The sequence below is a fragment of the Crotalus tigris genome, unplaced genomic scaffold (genome assembly GCF_016545835.1).
Source record: "Crotalus tigris isolate CLP2741 ecotype Arizona unplaced genomic scaffold, ASM1654583v1 scf7180000017999.2816498, whole genome shotgun sequence".
Classification (NCBI taxonomy): domain Eukaryota; kingdom Metazoa; phylum Chordata; class Lepidosauria; order Squamata; family Viperidae; genus Crotalus; species Crotalus tigris.
In genome coordinates, this window is record NW_024096765.1 from 630,587 (window position 1) to 657,527 (window position 26,941).

The following is a 26,941-nucleotide window of genomic DNA, read 5'->3' on the forward strand; positions in this document are numbered from 1 at the left end:
TTAGTTGATCGGCTGGTTTTAATAATAACCCTAGGACTCTTTTTGAGTGAGAGAGAGGGGGGGGGGAAGAGAAAACTTGCTGAGTAATATTTTTCCGGCGTATAAGACGACCCCCCACTTTTGCGAAGATTTTAAGTGTTTAGAAAGTCGTCTTATACGCCGGAATATACGGTACCTAAATGTAAAATTGGAAAATTAATAAAATATTATTTTAAAAACATGTGATTAACCAGCATTTTGTAATAAGCAAATATGTGCATCCATTTAAAGTTATTCAGCCACCCAGTTGGGTGCAACAGGTTTTGTCCTATCAGCAATTCTGCTACTGCAAACAGGGCCCTGTGTTAATGAGGAGGTAGCATCAGCTTTCAATCACCTTTTCTATTTTTTCAGCCTGTAACTGCAATGGCCATGCCTATGATTGCTATTATGACCCAGAGATTGACCATCAAAAGGCCAGCAAGAATCATTATGACCAGTTTGAAGGAGGAGGTGTCTGCATTGATTGTCAGGTGGGACTTTCATTTGTACATAGTATTTCCTCTCATTCTCTTTAGAGATTGGTAAGTCCTCGACTTACGAGCACAATTAAGCCCAACCTCTATGTTGCAAAACAAGACACTTGTTAAGTGAGTTTCGCTCCATTTTTACCACTTTCCTTGCCACGGTTGTTAAGTGATTCATCGCACTTGTTAAGTCAGTAACACGGTTGTTAAGTGAATCTGACTTTACTTGTCAGAAGGTCACAAAAGCTGTGATCCCATGACCCCAGGGCACATGCAACGGTCATAAACACATGCCAGTTGCCAAGCATCCAAATTTTGATCAGGTGACCAAGTGCTCAATGGTTGTAAGTGTGAAAAACGGTCACAAGTCCATTTTTACAATGCCGTTGTAATTTTGAACATTCACTAAACGAACTGTTGTTAAGTTGAGGACTACCTGTATTTTAGGAGAATTATATTTTTCCTTTTTTTTAATCCTAATTAATTGTGACCTTGATATTTGTCTCTACTGCTCTACCACTGAATGCAGTTTGTTTGTTTGTTTGATTGATTGTATCTGTCTGACTCATGATGCCTCAAAGTAATGGCAGCTAACAGATGAATTATTTTGCAGCATCATACAACGGGCGTTAACTGTGAGAGGTGCAGTCCGGGATATTATAAATCCCCTGATCATTCCATAGATTCACCTTATATTTGCTACCGTGAGTATTTTCTCTCTGGTCTCTATACATTTATCCTTCTGAGGACATCCCTTAAAGTCTCTCATCCCAGAGGGTGGAAACTTATGGGACGTCAGAATAAGATATTATGAGAGGCAGCCCTTGAACAAAGTAAGATCTCACTTATATGACAGTAATTGAGACAAGACCATTGTTAAATGGTGGTAAAGCATGTCAACCCTTAACTTCAACCCTTAACAATGGCAGGTCTGTCAGTCCCTGGTTACTGTTGTTAAGTGAGGACAGGGGTCTTCAAACTTGGCCCTTTTATGACTTGTAGACTTCAACTCCCAGAATTCCTCAGCCAGGCACACTGGCTGAGGAATTCTGGGAGTTGAAGTCCACAAGTCATAAAAGGGCAAAGTTTGAAGATCCCCGAGGGAGGACTTCACAGGATTGCAACTTTCTGCTGACTTCCCCAATGAATATTTTATAGGAGATTTATGCTAGTAAATTTATTATAGAATATAAAATATACTGTTTGATACAGGAGACCCCAACTCCTGAGCCATGGCCTATTTGGAACCGGGCCTCAGGAGAGATGTGCTGATGAGCATGCGCAGCTCCACTCACGTGAGAGGCATCCCAAAGTCTTCTCTCTTGTGGGAGTGGAGCTGCGTACACATGCATGTGCACCGGCCCGCTGCTCACACAGACCGGTTCCCCTCTCTCCCCCCCAACCAGGCCGCCAAGCCGCCTGCTCCCAATGCTTCAAAAGCAATGAGAACAGAGGCTGAGTGGGACGAAAGCACCGTGCTCAGCTTTGCTGACTCACCGAGGCTGCCTGCGTAGCACACCCAATCCACTTTTGGAGCATCATGCAGCCTCAGTGGGTCTGAAGGAGCACGAGACATGACCCCCAAAGCTTTCTCTGTGCCAAAAGTTTTTGCAAACAGATGAAAGGCTTCAGGGGAGCGATCGTGCACTACTTCAGGCCTTCCGTCATCCCTTTGCAAACATTTTTGGCGCGGAGAAGCCTGAAGGAGCACAAAAACAGCGCCCCAAAGGCTTCTCTTGTGTGAGTGGAGCTGAGCGTGTGCATGCACGCGTGCCAGCCCACCACTCATGCGACCCTGTTCCCCTCTCCATGGGCCGCCAAGCCATAAAGGTTGGGGACCGCTGGTCTAGTATGCTAGAGAGCCAGTTGGGCCTAGTAGTAAAGGCACCAGGTTAAAAATCAGGAGAATGTGAGTTCAAATTCTGCCTTAGCCATGAAAACTGGCTGGGTGACTTTGGATCAGTCATCAGGAGACTAGGTTCTAGTCCCACCTTAGGCATGAAAATTGGCAGGCTGACTTTGGGCCAATTGGCAGGTGCCTGAGTTCTAGTCCCACCTTAGGCATGAAAATTGGCCTGCTGACCTTGGGCCAATCGCCAGGTGCCTGAGTTCTAGTCCCGCCTTAGGCATGAAAGCCAGCTGGGTGACTTTGGGTCAGTCCCTCTCTCTTAGCCCAACCCACCTCACAAGGTTGTTTTTGCGGGGAAAATAGGAGGAGGAAAAAGTATTTGGCATGTGTGTAGCCTTGAGTTACTTGTAAAATAACTCAAGGTGGGGTTATAAGGTGGGGCACCAATAAATAAATACAAGTGCTGACCTGCTCATCCATCATTTCTCCTTCTAGGCTGCAACTGTGACTCAGACTTTACTGATGGCACTTGTGAAGATTTCACTGGCCGCTGCTACTGCAAGCCAAACTACTCAGGAGAACATTGTGATGCTTGTGCAGACAATTATGTGGACTTCCCCCATTGCTACCGTATGTATGAGTCTCGGAACTAAGCACTGGTTCCATAACTCTTGAGGGTCTTCCTCTCTCTCTTGAGGTGTTGGAATCTTTGTGATCAGCTACCACAGGGGTCTCCAAGCTTTGCTGGCTGAGGAATTCTGGGAGTTGAAGTCCACAAGTCTTAAAGTTGCCAAGGTAGAGGACCTCTGAGCTATGAAATTGTGAAGTCTTCAGGAGGGCCAATAGGAGACTAAGCTATTTCGTGGAAGTGGAAATCAATGATGGAATTCAAAATGCAGGCAATATTTTGGAATCCAGATTGGCCTACATGTGGATCTCGACTTATGACAGTGGTTCTCAACCTTTTTAATGCCGCGACCCCCAATCGGTCGTAAGTCGAGGACTACTCAACCAGTCGTAAGTCGACTACTCAACCGGTCGTAAATCGAGGACTACTCAACTGGTGCAGCACCGTTTGCAGAATGGGACTTTTGGCGGGCTCAGCAGGACAGAGACAGCCTGGACAATTCCTATTGGCTTTTGAAAGCCAACAGAATTAGACTCTATTCAAGAGAGTCTATTCTATTGGCTTTCAAAAGCCAATAGAATAAAAGGGAGTAGCACAGCTAAGGAAAAGGGGGGAAAAATGGCGGACTGCGTTGTTTGGCGACCCCCGTGAAATGGTCGTTCGACCCCAAATGGGGTCCCGACCCACAGGTTGAGAACCACTGACTTATGACCACAAAAGGGGATCGCGTGACTTGGGGTGCCGCAACCATCATAAATTTAAGCCAGTTGCCAAGCATCTGGATTTGGATCAGGTGACCTCAGGGAGGCTGCAATGGTCGTAGGTGTGAAAACCGGTCATAAGTCACTTTTTTCAGCGCCATTGTAACTTCAGTCACTAAATAAAGGATTGTAAGTTGAGGACTTGTCTATATTTACGGAGAATTGAATTTATTTTAGCCTAGTGCAGAGTTCTCCAAGCTTTCCGGGCTCACGGCCCGGAGAGGAAAGCAGCTTCCAAATTACTGCCTGTGCGCTCACGTGCATGCATGCAACCGGCCATGCCCACTGGCGCAGTACTAGCCACATTCACACATGTGGCATGCGCTGGTGCCATGCGCATAGGCGAATGGCTGCGCACTCCCTGTGGTGGCTAGTGCCCATTCACACATGTGCAAATGGGCCACACACACCCTTCCCCACGCTAGCAGCCCGTTCACGCGTGCACAAACGCACGCACAGCTTGCCACGCTAGCATTCCCGTTTGCACCCACACGCATGCGCAAATGGCCATAGGCGCTAGCGCAAGTGGGGAATGCACGCCCATGTGTGTGCACCCTGGCCAGCCATTTCTGTTTACCACTGTCCAAGCGCCTGTGGCCTGGTACTGGGTCGCGGCCCATAGGTTGGGGACCCCTGGTCTAGTGTTTAGCTACTAGATGACTTTCCTGTTACGTAGGATTAATCTTTGTGTTGTCTTTTCCTTGATATAGCGGTGTCGGTTGTATCTTACAATGCTACTGGAGAACAAGTCCTTCCCGCTGGGCAGATAATAAGTAAGCTTTTGCTTTCATTTTCTCTTTTTTGAAATTCTCATGCTACCTCGTAGAGCGATGGTTTCTTTATGATATGTCTAGTAGGATTTCACACTAGAGCAGTGGTTCTCAACCTTTCTAATGCCGCGACCCCATAATACAGTTCCCCATGTTGTGGTGACCCCCAACCACTTATACATCACCGGGTGCCAGGGGCGTGGCCAAAGAAAAAGGGGAAAAAATGGCGGACAGCCTTGTTTGGCGACCCCCGTGAAATGGTCGTTCGACCCCAAATGGGGTCCTGACCCACAGGTTGAGAACCACTGCACTAGAGATTAGGATTCTTCTCGGCTTCATACAAACCCTGCCTGATGGTTCTGCCTTTGTACCTATTTTCCAGACTGTGACTGCAACGTTGCTGGAACAAGAGGCAACACCTGCAGGAAAGATGCTCAAACTGGGTTGTGTTTGTGTAAGCCTAACTTTCAAGGGACACAGTGTGATCAATGTGTACCTGGCTACTATGGACCAAATTGCCAACGTGAGTAAACCCAAGCCTAATCGGTGATGTAAAGCTTGTGAGATGTTTCCTTTGGAAAATTAGTTTTTAAAGGATGGTTGAAGGAAGTGGTAGGATCCATATAGGACAGGGCAGAGTTTTAGGCATTGATAGAAAAATAAATGTACTGTTCTATGTTTAATAAATTTTTAGGCAATATCCTTTCTTCAGGGTTATAAAGGAAGTCCTTATCAGAGTAACTTCAGGATAATAAGAGGATTGGTGACATAGTGGTTAGAATGCAGTATTATAAGCTGACTCTGCCCACTGCCAGCAGTTCGATCCTGACCAGCTCAAGGTTGACTCAGCCTTCCATCCTTCCGAAGTCGATAAAATGAGGACCCAGATTGTTGGGGGCCATAGGCTGACTCTGTAAACCGCTTAGAAAGGGCTGTAAAGCACTGTGAAGCGGTATATAAGTCTTAAGTGCTATTACTATTGCTCTTGCTACTTATTCTGGATGTAACCCATTTTATGGCATCCCTTAAGCAAGTTTATTTATTTAATTTATTTACCAAATTTAGGCACCACTCATCTCCCTATTTAATGACTCTGAGTGGTTTACAGATAAAAGGACATAAAATCATGTTAAAAAAAATACAGTTGAAACAGAATTAAAACTGAATGACAAAAAGATAAAAGTGGAGATTAAGAGATAAGTTAAAAGGTGGGAGGGGAGCTCTGAGACCACCAACCATCCCCAAGGTTTGCGCACCACTTGCCGGGAGGACAACCTTGTGTTATGACAAGGTCAAAATCACTGTAAAGCACTGTGAAGTGGTATATAAATCTATGTGCTATGGCTATTAGTATTGCTATAACCACAATTGAGCCTAAAATTTCCATTACTAAGCAAGACAGTTGTTAAGTAAGTTTTACCCTGTTTTACCATCTATCAAGGGGGACTCAGCCTTCCATCCTTCTGAGGTCGGTAAAATGAGGACACAGATTGTTGAGGACAATATGTTGACTCTGTAAACCACTTAAAGCACTGTGAAGCAGTATATAAGTGCCATTGTTATTGTGTAGAGGCTCTTGGCGTCTGTCATTATGGTCCTAAATGTCTAATCTCCATCCCACAGCTTGCCAGTGCTCAGGCCCTGGATTCTACGAAGGCACCTGTGACAACGAAACTGGACACTGTCTGTGCCGAATTGGGTTTCAAGGCTATTTATGCAACCAATGTGCTCCTGGCTATTTCAACTACCCGCTCTGTCAACGTGAGTTGTCGGTTATGGAAGAGTTACTATGGACAGTTGGCACATAGGTGTTATGCCAATCAGGAATAAACAGTGAAGTCAAGTACAGGTAGTCCTTGACTTATGATCACAGTTGAGTCCAGAATTATGACCTAAGTCACTGTGGCCATTAAGTGAGGCACCTGATCTTTTGGGAAAACCATGTCCTTCTGAGGGATCACGAGAAAGTGGTGGTGCACAGTGGTGCAAGGCAGCCTCTGTAGGAAGGCCACGCATCGCAGTAATTACCTTGAGGTAAAATGGGTGGTCCATAAATTTCATAAATGAACAAATAAATAATACACATTTTTGAGTACAATATATGGCAGTGATGGCAAACCTTTTAGAGACTGAGTGCCCCAAAACCGCCCCACCCCCTGAACCGTCCCCACTCTGCCCCCCCCCCCCCGTGGGGCCATCCACTGCCTCCACGGCCCGCCGCAGATCACCCAGGCGGCTCTGTAGTGCCATGGCAGTCACGACCTCCGTCCGCGCGCCGCAGCATCATCTGTGCATGACGGAGAGTGAGGGCGGAGTCTTGTCCCTGCTGCCCGACTGCCATGTTCTTGGCTGTGCTGCTCCACGCGGGCCGTGCCCGGGGGTGACTCTCCTCCAGGGGGGCTGCTGGTGAGCGGGCCACAGGGGAGGGTCTCTGTCACGCATGCCATAGGTTCGCCACCACCGGTATATTGTGATGGCTGTACAATTTTATTTTGGTAGTCTTGATTCTTTGTTGACAAGAATCCCAATTACTTAACTTAGTGAACCTTCAGACTCGTTTTGACATCTCTGAGCTTCTGGGTTAAGTTTCTCATTAAGGTCATGAAGTTTTAAACCTAAAATCCTTTTTTTTTTTTTCTGTTAAAGTTTGTGGCTGCAGTTCTATTGGGACCTTGCCCGAAGGCTGTGATGCTTCTGGAAAATGCTACTGCAGACCTGAATATGGTGGACTTCATTGTGATCAGTGCAGTTTTGGATACCATTCCTACCCTCACTGCCAAGGTATATCAGTGTGAGAAAGAATTCATAGAAAAGATCCATTATAGGTGGTCCTCAATTTATGACCACTTCTTTAGTGACCATTTGAAGTTACGACAGCGCTGGCATCCCACAGCCCGGTACTGGTCCACGGACTGGGGGTTGGGGACACCTGGTCTAATCCCATCCCATGTGCTCCATAGATCAGTAGATAGCTGTCCTTAGTTTTGTTATATTGCATGGCTTACTCTAGAGACACAAAACAAAACTTTGGTGCTGTTTTATTTAATTCTCCTTCCCAGCATGTATTTATGTGCCTTTCTCTTGCAGCTTGTTCATGTGACCTTCGGGGCTCAGTGGATGGCAACTGCAACTCCATGGGTCAATGCAACTGCCATTCAAATTATGTCGGTCAAAGGTGCAGCCTATGTGCCCCGGGCTTCTATGGGTTCCCTTCTTGCAGAGGTGAGAGATTTGTCCATTTTAGCCTGCTTTGGGATGTAGAGAATACATTTTGTTCCGTATGGCAAGGTTTTGCGCTGCTACTCTGTAAACCGCTTAGAGAGGGCTCTAAAGCACTATGAAGTGGTATATAAGTCTAAGTGCTATTCCTATAATATGCATACTTTGCTATTTTTTTAACAGGATCAGAATAAATGCAGTGATTGACAAAATGTTTGCAAGTTCATCCTTGCTTTCTGTGGGTTTTGCAATTGCTTGCAAGATGATGTGATTGATTTGCACCCTCTCTGGGCTGCACGAGTCATCTTTCTGCATTTTTTTCCAGCTTGTCTTTGCTCCATAGAAGGCTCTCTTTATGACACCTGCAATCAAGACACAGGGCAGTGTACTTGCCGTCCTAGAGTAAGCGGGCTGCGTTGTGATGCCTGCATTCCCGGGGCCTATGGATTCCCAGACTGTCAAAGTAATCAGAATGTTCCATATATTTGGCATTGCTAGAGTTGAATCTTGTTTCAGGATTCAGGATTAATCTAAATATTGGCTTATTGGAATACTTATTATTATACCAGGCAGCATTGCTAACCTTGTTTTAAAATGGATTTATTCATAGTCTTTAGTGGTATTTCTCAGCTGGCTAGGGAATTCTGGGAGTTGAAATTCACTCATCTTCTAGCTGCCAAAGTTGAGAAACACTGTTCTATAATGCTGAAATTAAAAACCACATAAAATTCTCACTTTTCTGGCTGAGCAGTTTATTCAATATTTGTGGAACATAGTGAAGTTTTTGCTTTTTGCATTAGTTTGATGTGATTTCTTTTTTATCCTTGAAACCACTTTTCTTCTTGGCAGCTAATGTAAACCATTAGTTATTCTGCCAAATTTTTGGCAATAAATAGCTCACGTACCTTTTTAGGAACAGTGTGTTATGGATATTTATTTATTTATTCTTAATTATCTGATCTGTGCTTGTTTGTTTCAGTGGGATCTTGCAATCCTGCTGGGCTTGTACATGAAGACCATTCTCTACCTGAGGTATGTTTCATGAATGCTGAATTGAGTGTGGATACTGGCTTATTCATACCTTATTAAATTATCTGCTCTGAGGGTTGAATGCCAAGTGAACTTAACATAGCTTTCCTCTTTTGTGGACTCTTTCAACCGTCCAAATTCAAGCAAAGGCAAATATTCATTGCAGGTTCACAAACCATAGAAATGCAATCTTTTTTTGCACTTATACTCACTTTGCAGTGATTGAAGTGAGGAAACAGATGATGAATAAGAGACGATGATTGTACTGGGTGTATGAGAGAATAGAAGCCACATGTGAAGTTTCTGCAAGTTAAATACAACAATAGATTGTTAACAAAGAGCTTGGAGGTTTAGCTTCATGGTTGGGATATCTGTTAAAAAAAAAGATAATAGTAGATAGATGGTAGGTCAAATTGGTTGAAATTGGTTGATTGATAATAGATTTCTACATTTATGATATTTTAAAAAGTTACGCCGGTACAGCAATTGGGCAAATATAGGTGTAGAACTTTATAGATCGCTGATCTATTTTTCAAGGGAGGGAACATTTCCTGTCACTGAAATATATCTCTCAGTGTTGAACTGCGAGGATATTTTGTGTATGCTTGATATTTTGTTCTATACACTTTTTTTCATTCTTTGTTTCTGTTTTTGTATTGTACTTTTTCCCTCCCCCTTGATCTTATATTTTAACCTTAGAAATAAATAAAAAAATCACACTAAAAAAAACCAAAAACCAAACAAAGAATCCCAAAAGGAAACAGATGCTTTCTGTACTTTGTCAGGGTTTCTTGCCCACCAGCACTGCCGTCTGTGGTCAGTTCCTAACAGGGGAGGCGTTACTTTTCATTCAACCCTTCTACATCTCACATTAGAGTCCAAATTTATCTCACGTCACCCAAAGGAGAAATGTAATATAAGGCCGTACCTTTCCTCCTATCCAATACTACCGTTGTTTTGGCTTGATTCTTTGGTAGAGCCTTCCAGTTCTAGAAGATTCTCTCTCATCCACCTCTCCCTTTTGTTCCCCAGGGCTCCTGTGAATGTCGGGCCTTTGTGGAAGGAGAAGCTTGTGATAAATGCAAGCCCCTCTACTGGAACCTGACTCCAGATAATCCATTTGGATGCACGAGTAAGAAATGTCCCTTGTTTGTATGGATTAGGTTCAGGATAGCAGGCCCTTGCTCCCGCTTTCTGACAAGTGAACTTACCAGCAAGTGTCTATGGCAGTGGTGGCGAATCTGTGGCACGCGTGCCAGAGACGGCACTCAGAGCCCACTCTGTGGGCATGCGCGCCGGCGCTCCAGGCCCACCCTCCCTCCGTAGCCCACTCCTCACCAGCAGCCCCCCCCCCGGAGAAGAGTCTCCCCCGTGCGCAGCCCGCGCAGAGCAGTGCAGCCAAGAACATGGCAGCCGGGCAGCAAGAACAAGATTCCACCCTCGCGCCCTGTCACACGCAGATGATGCTGCGGGGTGCAGGTAGAGGGTGTGGCCGCCATGGCACTGCAGGGCTGCCTGGGTGATCTGCGGCGGGCAGTGGAGGCGGTGGGTGGTCCTGTGGGCGGGTGGAGGTGGGGCAGGGCGGGGGCAGGGGGTGGGGTGGTTTTGGGGCACTCAGTCTCTAAAAGATTCGCCATCACTGGTCTATGGAGCTTCTTAGTCATCCAGGTCCGGGTTGTCCCAAAGATGCTTTTTCAAAAGGCAATTGGACTTTCTTGGTTTTCCTTGAAGATGTTTCGCTTCTCATCCAAAAAGCTTCATCAGTTCTGATTGGATGCAGGGGGGAGGGTATGGAAGGATTACATTCCTTTGCAGTCATCTGGTCATTAGTACTCTCTCTGAGAGCTCTTGAGGGTGCTAATGACCAGATGACTGCAAAGGAATGTCATCCATTCCCCACCCACCACCCTCACCATTCAGTCAGAACTTAAGAAGCTTCTTGAATGAGAAGTGAAATGTCTTCAAGGGGAAAAAAAACCCAAGAAAGTCTCATTGGTTTTGGAAAAAGCACATTTAGGATTACTGGCAAGTGAGAACAGGAGTTAGATCTCTTGACTCCAGATTTCCAGAAAATGTCAGGATGGTTGAAATCTCCCATTGTCGTTATTGGGTTCCTCTTTGAAAGGCAGAGGCCATCTGAGTCCAAAAGGTCTCAGCCATATCTTTTCCCCGTCTATGCTGTCTCCAATAAATTCCCATACAGGTAGTCCTCAATTTATGACTGGTCGCTTAGTGACCGTTTGAGGTTGTGATGGATTTGAAAAGGGGACTTACCATCCAGTTCTGAAGTTCCAACAGTTGGGCCCCTTCCACAGATACATGACTGAATTTTGACCACTTGGCAACATAGCCACATTTGTGGCTGTTTGCAACATTCTGCATTTTTTACAGCGGTTTTGCAAAAAAACTGGCATTTTCATTTTTGGGGCACAACTACACCTATAGCAAACTGTGGGTTCACTTTACAATCTTCATATTTGCTTTATGACTGCCACAAAAAGGATGATAAAATTGGGTCAATCCTACAACTGACTCATTATACGACTTTAATGACTTGGAAGCCTAATGGGCAGGCTCTATTATGGTCATAAGTTGAGGACAACCTGTAATGTAATCATGTTTGCTTCAATCTTCTTTTCTACTTATCCAAATGCTCTTTGTAGAATTTCCATGATCCGATTTCTAGAAAGGAATACACGTTTGCTTTACATACAACGCAGCTCTTCCTCTTTTTTCTGTTGAGTCTGTTCCTTTTAAAAAGGGTTATACAGGTAGTCCTCAACTTACGACCACAATTGAACCCAAAATTTGTGTTGCTAAGCAAGACAGTTGTTAAGTGAATTTTACCCCATTTTGCGACCTTCCTTGAAACAGTTGGTAAGTGAATTGCTGCAGTTGTTAAATTAGTAACGTGGTTGTTAAGTGAATCGGGCTTCCCCATTGACTTAGCTGGACAGAAGGTCGCAAAAGGGGATCACATGACCCCGGGACATTGCAACAGTCATAAATATGAGTCAGTTGCCATGTGTCTGAGCTTTGAACACATGATCATGGGGATGTTGCAGTGGTCATAAGTGTTAAAAAAGACCAATAGTTAGGTTTTTTTCAATGCTATGGGAACTTCAGATGATCACTACATGAATTGTTGTAAGTCAAAGACTACAGCATCCCAAGGTTGCATCCCAGTCAGATGATTGATGCAGAGCAATACATGGAAACACAAAGCCATAATTGGCATTGATTTCACGATGGGCTCATGTACCACCCTAAGCCACAGCGTCTGTTTTTATTCAATTAATTTATTTAAGGAATTTATTTGGCTGCCAATCTCTTAGCAGTCCCTCTGAGGGGTGTAAAAGAAATGAAAACCAAGCAATCATAACATCAAACAACTAAGCTCTATTGTATAATAGACACACGTAATCAAATTTTGTATTAGTTAAGCTGCGGCAGTTTAACATTTATGGGTCATGGCTTAATCAATGTGTTGTAAGAAATGTTACTATGGCATCTTCCATAAACAGGGTCTCCAGTTGTGCTTTTCTATTTTTCTTCAGGCTGCCAATGCAACACCATAGGAACAATGGCAGGCGTTGCTGAATGCCAACAGGTAGGTTTTGCAGTAGATCTTATTCCAGCCTTCTGCAACTTATGGTCCTTCCACTCCCATTCTTCCGTTTCGACTTCTCTTGGGGAATTATGGGAGTCGTAGTGCAATAAAGCTGGAGACTGGAAAAAGCTGCCATAAGTTAAGTCAGGTCTTTCTAGTAGCCAGAAGAGTGGTTTATGTTTATCCCAATCTTTTAGCCAGGCAAATCAACATACTTAGTGACAAGTAACATTTCTTAATATCATACAGTCATCTATATGCTACCAAAACTCTTGCGTTTGTTTGTATTCTTCAATTGGACAAACTGGTACATTATAAGGCAGGGGTCTTCAAACTTGGCAACTTTAAGACTTATGGACTTCAACTCCCAGAATTCCTCAGCCAGGGCTGGCTGAGGAATTCTGGAAGCTGAAGTCCACAAGACTTAAAGTTGCAAATTTTGAAGCCCCCTGTTATAAGGCAACAGTTATAGAAACCAAGGGCTTCCAATGAGCTAACTTACAGAATGCAGGGACCCATTATTTCTGTGGGAATAAAATTTGGGAAAGCACTGCCATATTGCTGTTGCTACTTGATCGCCACTGCGGTCACGTGATCTTCATTTCCAAAACCGCCTGAGATTATCTAGTCCAGACCCCTGCAATGTGCAGGAATATCAGTTAAACCATCCATGTAATCTGGCTGTCTTATCTTCTTGAAAATACAGTGCTAGGCTGCATTAACAGAGGGATAGAATCAAGATCACGTGAAGTATTAAGACCACTTTACAAGGCCTTGGTAAGGCCACACTTGGAATACGGCACCCAGTTTTGGTCACCACGATGTAAAAAAGATGTTGAGATTCTAGAACAGTGGCTCTCAACCTGTGGGTCGGGACCCCATTTGGGGTCGAACGACCATTTCACGGGGGTCGCCAAACCGCCGTCCGCCATTTTTTTCCCCCTTTTCCTTAGCTGTGCTACTCCCTTTTATTCTATTGGCTTTGGAAACCACTGTTCTAGAAAGAGTACAGAGAAGAGCAACAAAGATGATTAGGGGACTGGAGGCTAAAGCATATAAGGAACGGTTGCTGGAATTGGGTATGTTTAGTTTAATGAAGAACAGGACGAGGGAGGTCATGATAGCAGTGTTCCAATATCTCAGGGGCTGCCACAAAAAAGAGGGAGTTAAGCTATTCTCCAAAGTGCCTGAAGGCAGGACAAGAAGCAATAGATGGAAACTAATCAAGGAGAGAAGCAACCTAGAACTAAGGAGAAACTTCCTGACAGTTAGAACAATTAACCAGTGGAACAACCTGCCTCTAGAAGCACTGAATGCTCCAACACTGGAAGTTTTTAAGAAGAAACTGGACAGCCATTTGTCCGAAAAAGCATAGGGTTTCCTGCTTGAGCAGGGGTTTGGATTAGATAATCTCCAAGGTCCCTTCCAACTTTTTTATATTATTATTACTATTATTATTACTATTATTATTATTATTATTATTATTATCGATCATCGCACATCCAGCCAGATGTTCAGACTGGATTTGGCATTTTGTCTACCTATCGAGTCCTTACCCAGGACCTGGGATAGGCAGATGTGGATGTATGATGGTATTACAGATATCGTCGCAGGATGGAAGCAATTCCTAATAAGGCCGCCTTTTGCAATTGACTAATAGCGAATTTGTCAATGCCAATTGTGTTCAAGTGGTGCTCCAGTTGTTTTGGGATTGCACCAGGAGCCTATGACTATTGGTACTACCCTTGCTTGCTTTTGCCACAGTCTTTCTATTTCTATTTGTAGGTCTTTGTATTTTGTTATCTTCTCCAGTTCTTTCGCTTCTATTCTGCTATCTCCAGGCACTGCCACATCCACTATCCAGACTTTTTTGTCTTTCTTATCGACAATTGTTAAGTCTGGGATGTTATGTTGCAAGTGCTTGTCTGTTTGAATTCTGAAGTCCCAGAGCAGTTTAATTTTATCACTTTCTATGACTTTCTCTATTTTATGATCCCACCAGTTTTTGCTTACAGGCAAATGATATTTTTTGCATTTTCCAATGCGCCATTGTTGCTACTTTGTCATGCCGCTGCTTTGTCTTCCCATGCCTCTATTCTGTTCTTCATTTGGTCTTTCTTGTAGGCCAGTTTGGTCTCTCCAGTAGTTAGTTAGCCTTCCTGATATACTAATTTCAGTGCATCTTCATCATTGTTCTTCAGATATTCTTCCAAAGCCATTTTTTCTTCTTCAACCATCTGATGTACTTGTAGCATTCCACGCCCACCTATTTGCTTGGTAGATAAAGTCTATCAATGTCACTGCGTGGATGAAGGGCATGATTCATTGTCATTATTTTTCTGGTCTGCCTATCCATTGCTTTTAGTTCTGCTTGAGTCCAGTCCACTATTCCAGCTGTGTACCTAATGACTGGGATTGCCCAGGTGTTGATTGCCTTTATGGTATTTCCTCCATTGAGTTTGGATTTTAAGATCTTCTTCACTCTCTTGATGTATTCACCTCTAATCTTTTTCTTGACTTCAGTGTGCTTGATGTTGTCAGCTTGAAGGATACCCAAGTATTTGTAGTACTCTTCCTCATCCAGACTCTTAATGTTATTTTCGTGGGGCATCTTGATTCCTTCAGTTTTCACTATTTTTCCTTGTTTGATAGTAAGTGTGGCACATTTGTCCAAGCCAAACTCCATTACAATATCTTGGCTATATATACGGACAGTGTTGAGCAGCGATTCTATTTCAGATGATGTTTTTCCATACAGCTTCAGATCATCCATATAAAGGAGGTGGGATAGTCTGGCAGATGTTTTTGATGTTTGATAGCCATGTCCTGAGTTATTCAGTATTGTTGACAGAGGAAACAATGCAATAACAAATAGTAATGGTGATAATGAATCTCCTTGAAATATTCCTCTCTTGATATTAACCTCTCCCAGCCTCTCACCATTGATCTGCAACTGTGTCTTCCATTGTGCCATCGATCTTTGCACAAATTTTCTGATGTTTCTACTGACTCCTGTTATTTCTAGGCACTTTATTATCCAATCATGTGGCAGAGAGTCAAATGCCTTTTTGTAGTCAATCCATGCCACATTCAGGTTGGTCTTCCTTCTCTTGCAGTTTTCCAAGATCATTTTGTCTATTAGGAGTTGATCTTTTGTTCCTCTGCTATTGGGGCGGTTTCCTTTCTGCTCAGGTGGAAAGAGATTGTTTTCAACTAGATGCTGTTGTACTGCATCAGCTACCACACCAGTTAGTAATTTGAAAGTTGTTGGTAAGCAGGTAATTGGCCTGTAGTTACCTGGTGTTGCCCCTTTTGCTGGATTTTTCATTATTAGGTAGGTTTTCCCAGTTGTTAGCCACTTTTCAATTTCTCCTCCTTGTAGTATATTGTTGAACTGTTTGGCAATGAGTGGGTGTATAACAGTTAGATGTTTCAACCAAAACCCATGCAGTTCATCTTCACCTGGTGCTGACCAATTTTTGATTTTCTTTGCTCTTTTTTCTACCATTTTTGTTGTTATTACTAGTTCTTTCATTTCAACTTCTGTTTTATTTGCATCCACCTCTTTTAACCAAGCCGCATCCTTGTTGTATTTCTTTGGGTTATCCCATATCTGCTTCCAGAACTGCACTGTTTCTTCCTTGTCAGGTACTGACTGATTCCTTGCAGTTTCTCCATTGATGGATTGGTAGAAACGTTTCTGATTGGATTGAAATTGGAGGTTCTGCCTATAGTTTGCAATTCGAGCTTCATATCTACTGATTTTCCTGGCTATAGCTGTTATTTGTTGCTTTATTATTTCCAGTGCTTCCTTGATCTTCCTTGTTTCTAAGTGGTATTTCTTGATTAGGTATTCTTTGGTCTTCTTGTTCTTCAGCTTCTTTTCTTTCATCTGTTCTAGCTTGCTTGCATGTGATCTTAACTTGCTGATCTTATTTTCTAGTCTAACCTTCCATTTTTCTGGTGCACTGTTTGTTTGTTTTTCTTTTTGTTGATTTTGCATCCCAGGTATTCTGTTATAACTGCAGCTGTGCTGTACATTAGTTGGTTTGTTTCTTTTTTTATTCTAATTATTATCGATCATCGCACAGTCAGCCAGATGTTCAGACTGGATTTGGCATTTTGTCTACCTATCGAGTCCTTACCCAGGACCTGGGATAGGCAGATGTGGATGTTTGATGGTATTACAGATATCGTCGCAGGATGGAAGCAGTTCCTAATAAGGCTGCCTTTTGCAATTGACTAATAGCGAATTTGTCAATGCCAATGGTGTTCAAGTGGTGCTCCAGTTGTTTTGGGATTGCACCCAAGGAGCCTATGACTATTGGTACTACCCTTGCTTGCTTTTGCCACAGTCTTTCTATTTCTATTTGTAGGTCTTTGTATTTTGTTATCTTCTCCAGTTCTTTCTCTTCTATTCTGCTATCTCCAGGCACTGCCACGTCCACTATCCAGACTTTTTTGTCTTTCTTATCGACAATTGTTAAGTCTGGGGTGTTATGTTGCAGGTGCTTGTCTGTTTGAATTCTGAAGTCCCAGAGCAGTTTAATTTTATCATTTTCTATGACTTTCTCTATTTTATGATCCCACCAGTTTTTGCTTACAGGCAAATGATATTTTTTGCAGATCTTCCAATGCACCATTGTTGCTACTTTGTCATGCCGCTGCTTGTAATCAGTTTGTGCAATCTTCTTGCAACAGCTTACCAAGTGGTCCACTGTTTCTTCAGCTTCTTTGCATAGGCGGCACTTACTGTCTGTTGCTGTCTTCTCAATTTTGACTTTGTATGCATTTGTCCTTAAGGCTTGGTCTTGTGCAGCCAGAATTAGTCCCTCGGTCTCTTTCTTCAATTTTCCTGCTCTTAGCCATTGCCTTGTTTCTAAGTGGTATTTCTTGATTAGATATTCTTTGGTCTTCTTGTTCTTCAGCTTCTTTTCTTTCATCTGTTCTAGCTTGCTTGCATGTGATCTTAACTTGCTGATCTTATTTTCTAGTCTAACCTTCCATTTTTCTGGTGCACTGTTTGTTTGTTTTTCTTTTTTGTTGATTTTGCATCCCAGGTATTCTGTTATAACTGCAGCTGTGCTGTACATTAGTTGGTTTGTTTCTTTTTATTCTAATTATTATTCTAATTATTATTATTCTAATTATTATTATTATTATTATTACCTTCAGAGATGGAAAATCCACAGTCTCAGCAGGCCCACCATTGAATAGAGATTCCTATGAGAAAGGTTGCCTTTATATTTAAATGAAATCTAAGCAACTGCAACATCTACCCGTTATTTCTTGTCCTAGTTTCTTTCACCATGGAAAAACAGATCGTTAACATCTTTCCCTATGCATACTTAAATATGGTACACTTTTACTTTTCGTATATTGGCACTCTATTATGAGTAGATTTTATTTCCCTCATTTTGTCTTGCATTATTTCATCTTTAAAATGTGGTGTGGTCGTAGATGGTAGCAAATATTCATTGATCAATCGATCCCATAAAACAGGCTTCCTTCAGTTTGCTAGATTCTTAAAGATTAAATAAATATTACTATGTTTTTCGGACAGTGCTCTCAGCTATGAGGGTAGAAGAGATTCAACAATGAAATTGGTTTTATAGGATAAAACAGGCCTGTTGTAGCCTGTCCATTTAGGTTTCTTTCTCATTCCTGTAGTCCAGATATGATCGGTCAATTAATCAATCAATCAATTTGTCTCTTAGGGTGATGGACACTGTTTCTGCAAGCCAAATATTTGCGGCCAAAAGTGTTCTACTTGTAGAGAAGGGTACTTCAACCTGGAGAGTGGTAATTACTTTGGCTGTAAAGGTAAGATCATTTTTATAATGTTCTTAAATTAATAATGGGAAGAAGTCAATAAGCTGTACATTCATCAGCCAGAATTGAGGAAAACCATAGAAACTTAGAGTCAAAAGAGGGCATTTAAAGCATTTGATCCAATGTTTCTCAAGCTTGTCAGCTTTAAGATGGATGGACTTCATCTCCCAGAATTCCCTCGCCCTCAAGGCTGGTGGGGGAATTCTGGGAGTTGACGTTTACCCATCTTAAAGCTGACAAGCTTGAGAAATGCTGATTTAATCGAACTCACTGCTCAATACAGAATCTGAATTAAAGATCCACAACAGTTCTACCTTCTTCCTGAATACATCCAGCAGAGAGCTGAGTACTTTTAACTTCGATCTGAATAGATCCAGCATATCATTTCTCTGCATAATTGGTTCCGCTAACTAATTGCTCTTCAGGAAACTATTTTTTTCCATTCAGTTGAAATTTCCTTCAATCCATTAGTCCATACCCTGCATTCTGGAATGAAAGAGAGCAGGTATGATGTGACATTAGTTCAGATATTTGAAGTGTTCCATCATATCTAAAGTGGACATTCTCAGTTCGTTCGGCGTGCCTTTGCAATTACAAACTAAGAGAGTCAGTTTGGTCTGGTGGCTGAGGCACCAGGCTAGAAACTGGGAGACTATGATTTCTAGTCCCTTCTTAGCCATGAAAGCTATTATGGTGATTTTAAGCCAATCACACTCTCTGAGACCACCCCACCCCACATGATTGTTGTTGTGGGAAAAATAGGAGAGTAAGTATTATTAGATATGTTTGCTTCCTTGAATTGTTTATAAAAAAAATATAAAGGTGGGATATAAACAAAATAATAATAAAAAAACCAGATCTGATTCCTGTTCTCTGCTCATCCCTGTTACTTTGTTTTGAGCCTTGATCCTGTAGGATCGGTGTACGATCCAATTATAACACTGAGAATATTAGTTTTGTTCAGATAAATCAGGGGTGTCAAGCTCAATTTCATTGAGGGCCACACCAGCATTGTGGTTGCCCTCGGGGGGGGCAGGGGGGGCCTACTGGGTAGGCGTGGGTGGAGAGGGTGTGGCCTACTGGTTGGGCGTGGCCAGCTCTACATCATTCGCCTCAAGGGTGCCTGTGGGGGCCTGGCAGGAGTGGGACAGATCTGAGGGTCTCTGACAGAAAGGGGTGGGACCAGGGCAGAGCCCATCAAGCTGGATACGTGAAGCTGGCCACTTCCAGGTGATGGTGCATTTCTTCATTCCTCACAAAGGGGGCATGCACCCAGGGGGTGGGCCAACACGGCAGGGGCTGGTTCCTCGCTGTTTCCAGACGGCCTTATGGAGCTAAGACTGAATGCATTTCAGCATAGATGGCTACCACAAAATTGTACATTGGCTCCCGGCCAGCCTGGGCCAGGGCCAAGGCAGCGGGGGTCGTTCCCTCACTCTTTCCAGGATGGCTTTGCGGGCCACATGAAACCACTTCGCGGGCCACATCCGGTCCCCGGGCCTTGTTTTTGACATGTCTGAGATAAATGTTTCAGCTTGCTTTCCTCAGTTTTTGAGAAGGGCAGATAAAAAACCTATTGTATGCCTATCTAAACTGTTCGCTCCAAATCTCAAAGGAGTAAAGATAGAATTCAGCATACTGCTCAGCATTGTATTAAGCTCATGGTTCTTAATGTGTAGACGCCCATGACATACTGTACATCATAGAAAAAGTAATTGCTGACTTTGGCTGCGCATAGATCCAATTTTTGTTCATTGATTCATTGATTTATCCATTCGTTCAGCTTATATCCCACCTTTATTATTTTTTATAAATAACCAAGGTGGTAACCACATCTAAAACTCCTCCTTCCTCCTGTTTTCCTCACAATTACAACCCTGTGAGGTGGGCTGGGCTAAGAGAAGGGACTGGCCCAAGGTCACCCAGCTGATTTTCATGTCTAAGGCAGGACTCGAATTCACAATTTCCTAGCGATTGGTCTAAAGTCACCAGCTGCCTAATATGGCACTAGAACTCACCATCTTCTGGTGATTAGTTCAAAATCACCAGCTAGCTTTCATGCTTAAGACAGGACTAGAACTCACAGTCTCCCAATTTCTAGCCTAGTACCTTAAGCCAGGGGTCCCCAAGCCCTGGTCTGTGGACCAGCACTGGGCCGCGGCTATGCCAGAAACCGGGCTGCCCAAATAAGCGAAGCCCCATCTACAGGATGCAGGCAGCCCGGGAAACCACACCCCCTCCAGTCCGCGGAAAAACCTTTCTCCATGGAACTAGTCCATGGTGCCCAAAAGGTTGAGGGCCGCTATAGACCAAACTGGTATAAACATCCCAAGTACTGTAAGAGGAAAACTTGCTTGTTGCTGTTGCTGATTAGATATCTTAAGTTGTGTCCTTGGATGGTGTGAAGAGCTAATCTACAAGCACAGCTGGAAAACTTTATTAGTCAGCAAGTGATAACAAGCATAGTATATCCGGTAGTTTATGAACATTGATATCATGGAATAAAAATAGAGGTCCAGACTGCTTCCATCTCTTTGGTATCAGATGTTGATTTTTGTTACTTGGGACCAATTGTCAACCGTGGAAGGTAATCGTGTGTGTCTTCTTGCAGGGTGCCAGTGTGACATTGGTGGATCAGTTGGTCCTTTGTGTGAGGAGACGACTGGATCTTGCCAGTGCAGGCGGAATATCAGGGGACCTGCGTGCTCTGAGTAAGAAGCAGTCGCGATGGATCGAGTATCGAGTCCATTATTATTATTTTATTATTTTATATGTGCGGTAGTGTAAATGAACCACTAGGAAAATAGTCCTAAAAACAAGAAGCAGAACGAACAAAGTTATTTAAGCGCTGCATCTTTCTTGTTGTTTTAATTTTAATATACTTCGTTGATCAGAATGCAAATGCAGGCAGTCCTCGGCTTACGACCAAAATTGAGCCCCAGATTTCTGTTGTTAAGTGAGACATTTGTTTTGCCACAGTGGTTAAATGAATCCCCGCAGCTGTTAAGTCAGTAACACCGTTGTTAAGTGAATCTGGCTTCCCCATTGACTTTGCTGGTCAGAAGGTGGGCAAAAGATGATCACGTGACCTTGGGACACACAGCAACGGTCATAAATAGGAAACTGTTGCCAATCATCTGAATTTTGATCCCGTGATCACAGGGATGCTGTAAAGGGCACAAGTGTGAGAAACGATCATAAGTCACATTTTTCAGTAACTTTGAACAGTCACTAAACCAGGCATGTCAAACTTGCGATGTCACGTGACATCACGTGACATATCACGATTTTTCCCCCATTGCTGGCAATGGAGTAGGCGCGGTTTCGGAGTGACGCATCTGGCCTGCGGGCCGGCAGTTTGACATGCTTGCACTAAACAAACCGTTGTAAGTCAAGAACTACCTGTAGATTTGAAGGTATTCGGGGGGGGGAAATGGCAATGCTTGAAAAGATCCTGAGCATATGGCATTTGTCTACTTTGTGATGCAGAAAGGAAGCATGTTCTTTAATATGTTCCTTACTTTTTACCTGCAGTCCTGCAAAAGGCTTTTATATCCCTGACCTTCACCACCTGAAATATGAGCTGGAAGAGGGAACCACACTGGAAGGAAGGCCGGTTCGCTTTGGCTACAGTCCGCTGGAATTTGAGAATTTCAGTTGGAGAGGATATGCACAGATGTCTCCCATCCAGGTACTTGGCTGGATATGAAGGACAGTTCCCAGCATTAAAATTTTAGATATGCAAAGCACTTCTGTACTGGTAGTCCTTGACTTATGACCACAATTGAGCCTAAAATTTCTGTTGTTAAGTGAGATGTTGGTTGTGAGTTTTGTCCCATGTTGTTACATGATCTTTCTTGCCATGGTTGTTAAGTGAATCACTGCAGTTGATGTTAGTAACCCACTTATTTAAATGAACCTGGCTTCCCCATTGACAATAATTATTATTATTATTATTATTATTATTATTATTATTATTATTATTATTATTATTATTATTATTGATATCTAGGATGCTGGCAGCAACTCCTGTCAACTATCAGCACCAATCAATTTGAATGTTCAGTTGACTGAGGTTCACGTCTAATGAATCATCATCATCATCTTCTTCCTCCTTCTGTTATATATTCAAGATGGACAGTATTTAATATTTATTTGTTATGTATATGTAGGGGTGTGGGTCTATACATATGTTGCATATAGTATGTTAGGTGTGTGTCATGTATGTGTTTCACTTTGAGAGCAGGCAACTAAATTTCATTTTTGATGTGTGCCCTTGTGCCCGCAGTAAAAAAATGACAATAAAGGTTATCTTATAATAATAATGATGATGATGATAATAATGATGATGATGATGACAACAACAGTAGTAATAGTAGTAATAATAATAATAATAATAATAATAATAATAATAATAGTAATGGGTCTTGGGGGTCTTCTAGTCCAACCCCCTGCTCAGGCAGGAAACCTATACCTTTGCTTGCCAGAAGGTTGCAAAAGGGGATCACTTGACCTTGAGGCACTGCACCCGTCATAAATATGAACCCATTGCCAAGCATCTGAGTTTTGATCGTGTGACCACGGAGATGCTGCAACGTTCGTAACTGTGAAAAACGGTCATTGATTACATTTTTCAGTGCCGGTCACTAAACGAACTGTTGTAAGTTGAGGATACCCATATAGCCCCAAAGGCAAAAGCCACGGGCTGCTCATTATATTGTATGTAATTACAGCTCACCCTTCTGTGCTCTACACCATATGTGCTGTCAGTGAAAGGAAATAAAGTAATTTACATAGGATTCTCATGGCTCTCATATAGAAGTGCCTTATTTCCTGAAAACTTAAAATACAGGTAATCCTTGACTTACAATGGCTCACTTAATGACTTTTGAAGTTACAACATTACTGAAAAATGTAACTGACGACCATTTTTCACACTTGCAGCCATTGCAGCATCCCCAGGGTCACATGATCAAAATTTGGACGCTTGACAACTGACTCAAATTTATGACGGTTGCTGTGTCCCGGGGTCATGTGATCATCTTTTGCTAAGTTCTGATGAGCAAAGTCAGTGGGGAAGGCCCGATTCACTTAATAGCTGCCTTACTAACTTAACAACTACAGTGATTCACTTAACACCTATGGCAAGAAAGGTCGTAAGATGGGGCAAAACTCACTTAACCCCTGTCTTTGATTAGCAATAGAAATTTCGGTCTCAGTTGTGGTCATAAGTCAAGGGCTACCTGTATGTAGTTCACTGGCCATTTTACTTCAAAGTTTGCAAGTCAAGGACTGCCCTGTATTTGGTGTGACTTTTAAAACGTCTCGGAACTTTTCCAAAAGCACAAGGTAAACCGAAAGTAGACAGTTGCTCCTTATTGTCGCTTACTGGCGAACATCTAGGACAGCTTGGCATAGCCAACTCGGCGTGGCCAACTTGCCACACGGCAACTCACCGGAGGATAAGAATTACAGTAATGTCGAAGAAATGGTGGAATGGAATTATTAAAGAAAGAACGCAAAAGAAGGAACGAAATGAAATAGGAACGACAAGAAGTAAAATAGTTTTTTTTAAATTAGTTTAAATACTTAATTTGAATTGTTGAATTGTCTCACAGTGAATTGTCCTGTGGTGGGTTGGCCACGGAGAATTGTCCCACTGCAAGTTGGCCACAGTGAGTTGGCTGCACCGATTTGACCCGGTCTAAAATATCTTTAGAGTTAGACAAGGACAGCTGGATAACTTCCCTTAGGACAGACTGCCTAGGCAGGAACTGTGTCAGGAATCAACAAGGTTTATTTTAGAAAGACAACCCACACAGGTCTCCTAAGAGGCAGCTCACCCCACATCCTCTCTCCCTACTCTTTGTTTATATAACATCTCCCTGCTCCTCAAAGAAAAGGAAGCCTTCCAATCTTCCTGTGCAGCATGCAGCTTGCTTTTCATCTGCTGAGGTTTGCTGGCATTTTGCATGCTTGAATTTATTTCTTTTGCAAGGTTGAGTGACTGGGCAGGTTGAGAGTGTAACCTCTGGTGCGTTTGCTTTCTGGAGATGCGTTTCCTGCAGAGGTTGTGGAGTGTGTGTGTGCGCTTGTGCTGTCCTTGACTTCCAGTCATTCTTTTAGTGACCAGAGTTACAATGCACCAAAACAAATTATTTATGACCGTTTTTTTTACACTGATGACTGTTGCAGTATCCCTGTGGTCACATGATCAAAATTCAGATGCTTAGCAACTGGCTCATATTTATGACGGTCGCAGTGTCCTGGGTTTATGTGATCAACTTTTATGACCTTCTGATTTACTTAACAACCATGCTACTAGCTTAACAGCTGCAGTGATTCACTTAAGACCTATGGCAAGAAAGCTTGTGAAATGGGAGTTGAAGTCCACAAGTTGCCAAGCTTGGACATCCCCGGCCTAGAAGATCATACCAAAAATGTCATGGTTCCGATAAATGAGACCAGTAAAAATAAGAACTCTGAGGCAATTGCTTTCCTCAAAGAACACTTTTAATGGCTATATGATATCAGCACGAACTGTTCTGTCTCAGCCTACGTACGTCCTTGTTGCTTCACAGGACAACCCCCTTTTTTAACAGTAGGATGGAAAAACCAGCCCTTTTTATTTGATATACATTTCTGATAACTTTCCCACAAAACAAAAGCGACAGAACACTTTTCCAATGGATAGTTTGTTCAAAAGCAAAGCAGAGCACGAGTCAAAACAAGAAATAATTCACAGGCAAAACAAACAGACCATGATCCCTTGACACTGAAGTTCTTTGCAAATGGTTACCTCCAGCAACCAGTCCTGCCCACACATTCCCTTTTTGTTATGCAGCCCCCAAGGCGTGGCTTCTCACTGCTTCCTCCTCTTCCCCTGGAGTTGCCCCATTGCCTCCCTCTGTCTTACTCGTGTGACCTGCCTACGTTTACGAGCATCTCTGAGGTCTTCCAGGTGTGCTTCCTCTGAGTCTGACTCATCCTCCCAGCACAGCTGGCTTTCAGCTTGATCATGAGTGAAGGGGCCAGGTTCTTCCTCACTTTGTAAGTTTTGTAACTCATCAGAGCCCTCCTCCGACTCTGATGGCTCCCCAGGCCCCTCCTCCTTCTCCTCTGATTCCCCGGACTCAGCTATCAGGATCATAGGCTGGCACGGAATCATAACACGAACATAGATGAAACTAAGACTGAAAGTCCCTCCCCCGACAGGTTACAGAGTAAAAGTTGAACTCCCCATCCCCTTAGTGTGTCATAAATCACAATCCCCAATAAACACCTTTGGCGGGCTTCATAACAGTAGCTCCAGCCCGCCAAACATTTAGGCTGCTTGACCTTGGTTCCTACAAGAAAGTTATTGTTTTGACTAATCTATAAGAATGCATCTCCTGCCCCCCATTGCTGTGGCAACTGAAAAACGAAGAAACATGGCTGAATTCAGAGCGTTTGAAGGTTTGACATTCAAGCTGTCTTTCCTATAGTAGCCATCAAATAGCTCTGGAAAGCCCAGGAGCAGGTCCTGAAGCCACCAGTCCTCTTCAGTAGTTTATCTTCAGGGACACAGACCCGTGAACTTCGAAGTCTCATTACAAAGCCCTTGAGGGAATAAACTTCCATTCCTTCAAGGACATTGAAATTCACCAGCATTGTGTGTTGACTTTACAGGTAGTCCTCAACGTATGACCATAATGGAGCCTGCCCACTAGAAAATGGGTCAGTCACAATGGTTCAGTTATGGCAGGGGTCTTCGCACTTGGCAACTTAAAGACTTGTGGACTTCAACTCCCAGAATTCCTCACCCAGCCTGGCTGGCTGAGGAATTCTGGGAGTTGAAGTCCACAGATCTTAAAAGTTGCCACGTTTGAAGACCCTAAATTATGGGCACTGTTTTCCCAAAAACTGGAAGTATGTGCTGGTTCTCAGCAAAATCATTATAAAATATGGTCACGTGACTGAGGGATGCTGCCAAAGGGTACAAGGGCAGCCATGTTGAGTGCCTGAAGTTCAGTCATGTGACCATTGGAGAGTCCTGAATGTCAGAACTTTGAATCTGTAGTAAGGCGCCTTTTTTGAGTTGGTTGGGCAGATAGTCCTCGGCTTACGACCACAACTGAGCCCAAAATTGCTGTCGCTAAGAAGATAGCTATGAAGTGAGTTCTGTCCCATTTTGTGACCTTTCTTGTCTCAGTAGTTAAGTGAATCACTGCAGTTGTTAATTTAGGAACACGGTTGTTAAAGTGAATCTGGCTTCCCCATTGACTTTGCTTGTCAGAAGGTTGCAAAAAGTGATCTTGGGACATTGCAACCGTCATGAATCTGAGTCAGTTGCCAAGCATCCAAATTTTGATCACATGACCATGGGGGATGCTGCAACAGCTGTAAATGTGAAAAACGGTCGTAAGTCACTTTTTTCAGTGCCGCTGTAATGTCGACCGGCCACTAAATGAACTGTTATAAATCAAGGACTACCTGTAACTTCGAACAAAAGTTAGTTGACCAGTCATAACTCAAGGACTGATTACGTATAGTTTGGTTCTGGTGTGTTTGACTTCTTCTTTCAACTTCTCTCCTATTCTTCTTTGGGTCTTGAGGGCAGAGCGTGTTTTCTTGGGAAGGCTGGGCACTTTGTGGTGAACATTTCAGAGTGTTAGTCTCCTCTAGAATAGGGAACACAGAATAACAGAGTTGGAAGGGACCTTGGAGGTCTTCTAGTCCAACCCCCTGCTCAGGCAGA

At 43.1% G+C, this 26,941-nt stretch overlaps 1 protein-coding gene across 2 annotated transcripts in view; it reads left to right on the forward strand.

Moving 5' to 3' along the window:
• The window catches only part of LAMA5 (laminin subunit alpha 5), a 328,307-nt gene that overhangs the window by 101,136 nt on the left and 200,230 nt on the right, over positions 1 to 26,941 (forward strand). For both annotated transcript variants that reach the window (XM_039346487.1, XM_039346486.1), the window contains exons 8-22: positions 394 to 512; positions 1,120 to 1,210; positions 2,851 to 2,985; positions 4,455 to 4,517; positions 4,897 to 5,037; positions 6,138 to 6,275; positions 7,161 to 7,295; positions 7,602 to 7,736; positions 8,059 to 8,196; positions 8,713 to 8,765; positions 9,795 to 9,894; positions 12,320 to 12,372; positions 18,090 to 18,195; positions 20,816 to 20,915; positions 21,739 to 21,895. In XM_039346487.1, coding sequence (XP_039202421.1) covers positions 394 to 512; positions 1,120 to 1,210; positions 2,851 to 2,985; positions 4,455 to 4,517; positions 4,897 to 5,037; positions 6,138 to 6,275; positions 7,161 to 7,295; positions 7,602 to 7,736; positions 8,059 to 8,196; positions 8,713 to 8,765; positions 9,795 to 9,894; positions 12,320 to 12,372; positions 18,090 to 18,195; positions 20,816 to 20,915; positions 21,739 to 21,895 — 1,664 coding nt within the window. The remainder of the gene's footprint in view (positions 1 to 393; positions 513 to 1,119; positions 1,211 to 2,850; positions 2,986 to 4,454; positions 4,518 to 4,896; positions 5,038 to 6,137; positions 6,276 to 7,160; positions 7,296 to 7,601; positions 7,737 to 8,058; positions 8,197 to 8,712; positions 8,766 to 9,794; positions 9,895 to 12,319; positions 12,373 to 18,089; positions 18,196 to 20,815; positions 20,916 to 21,738; positions 21,896 to 26,941) is intronic.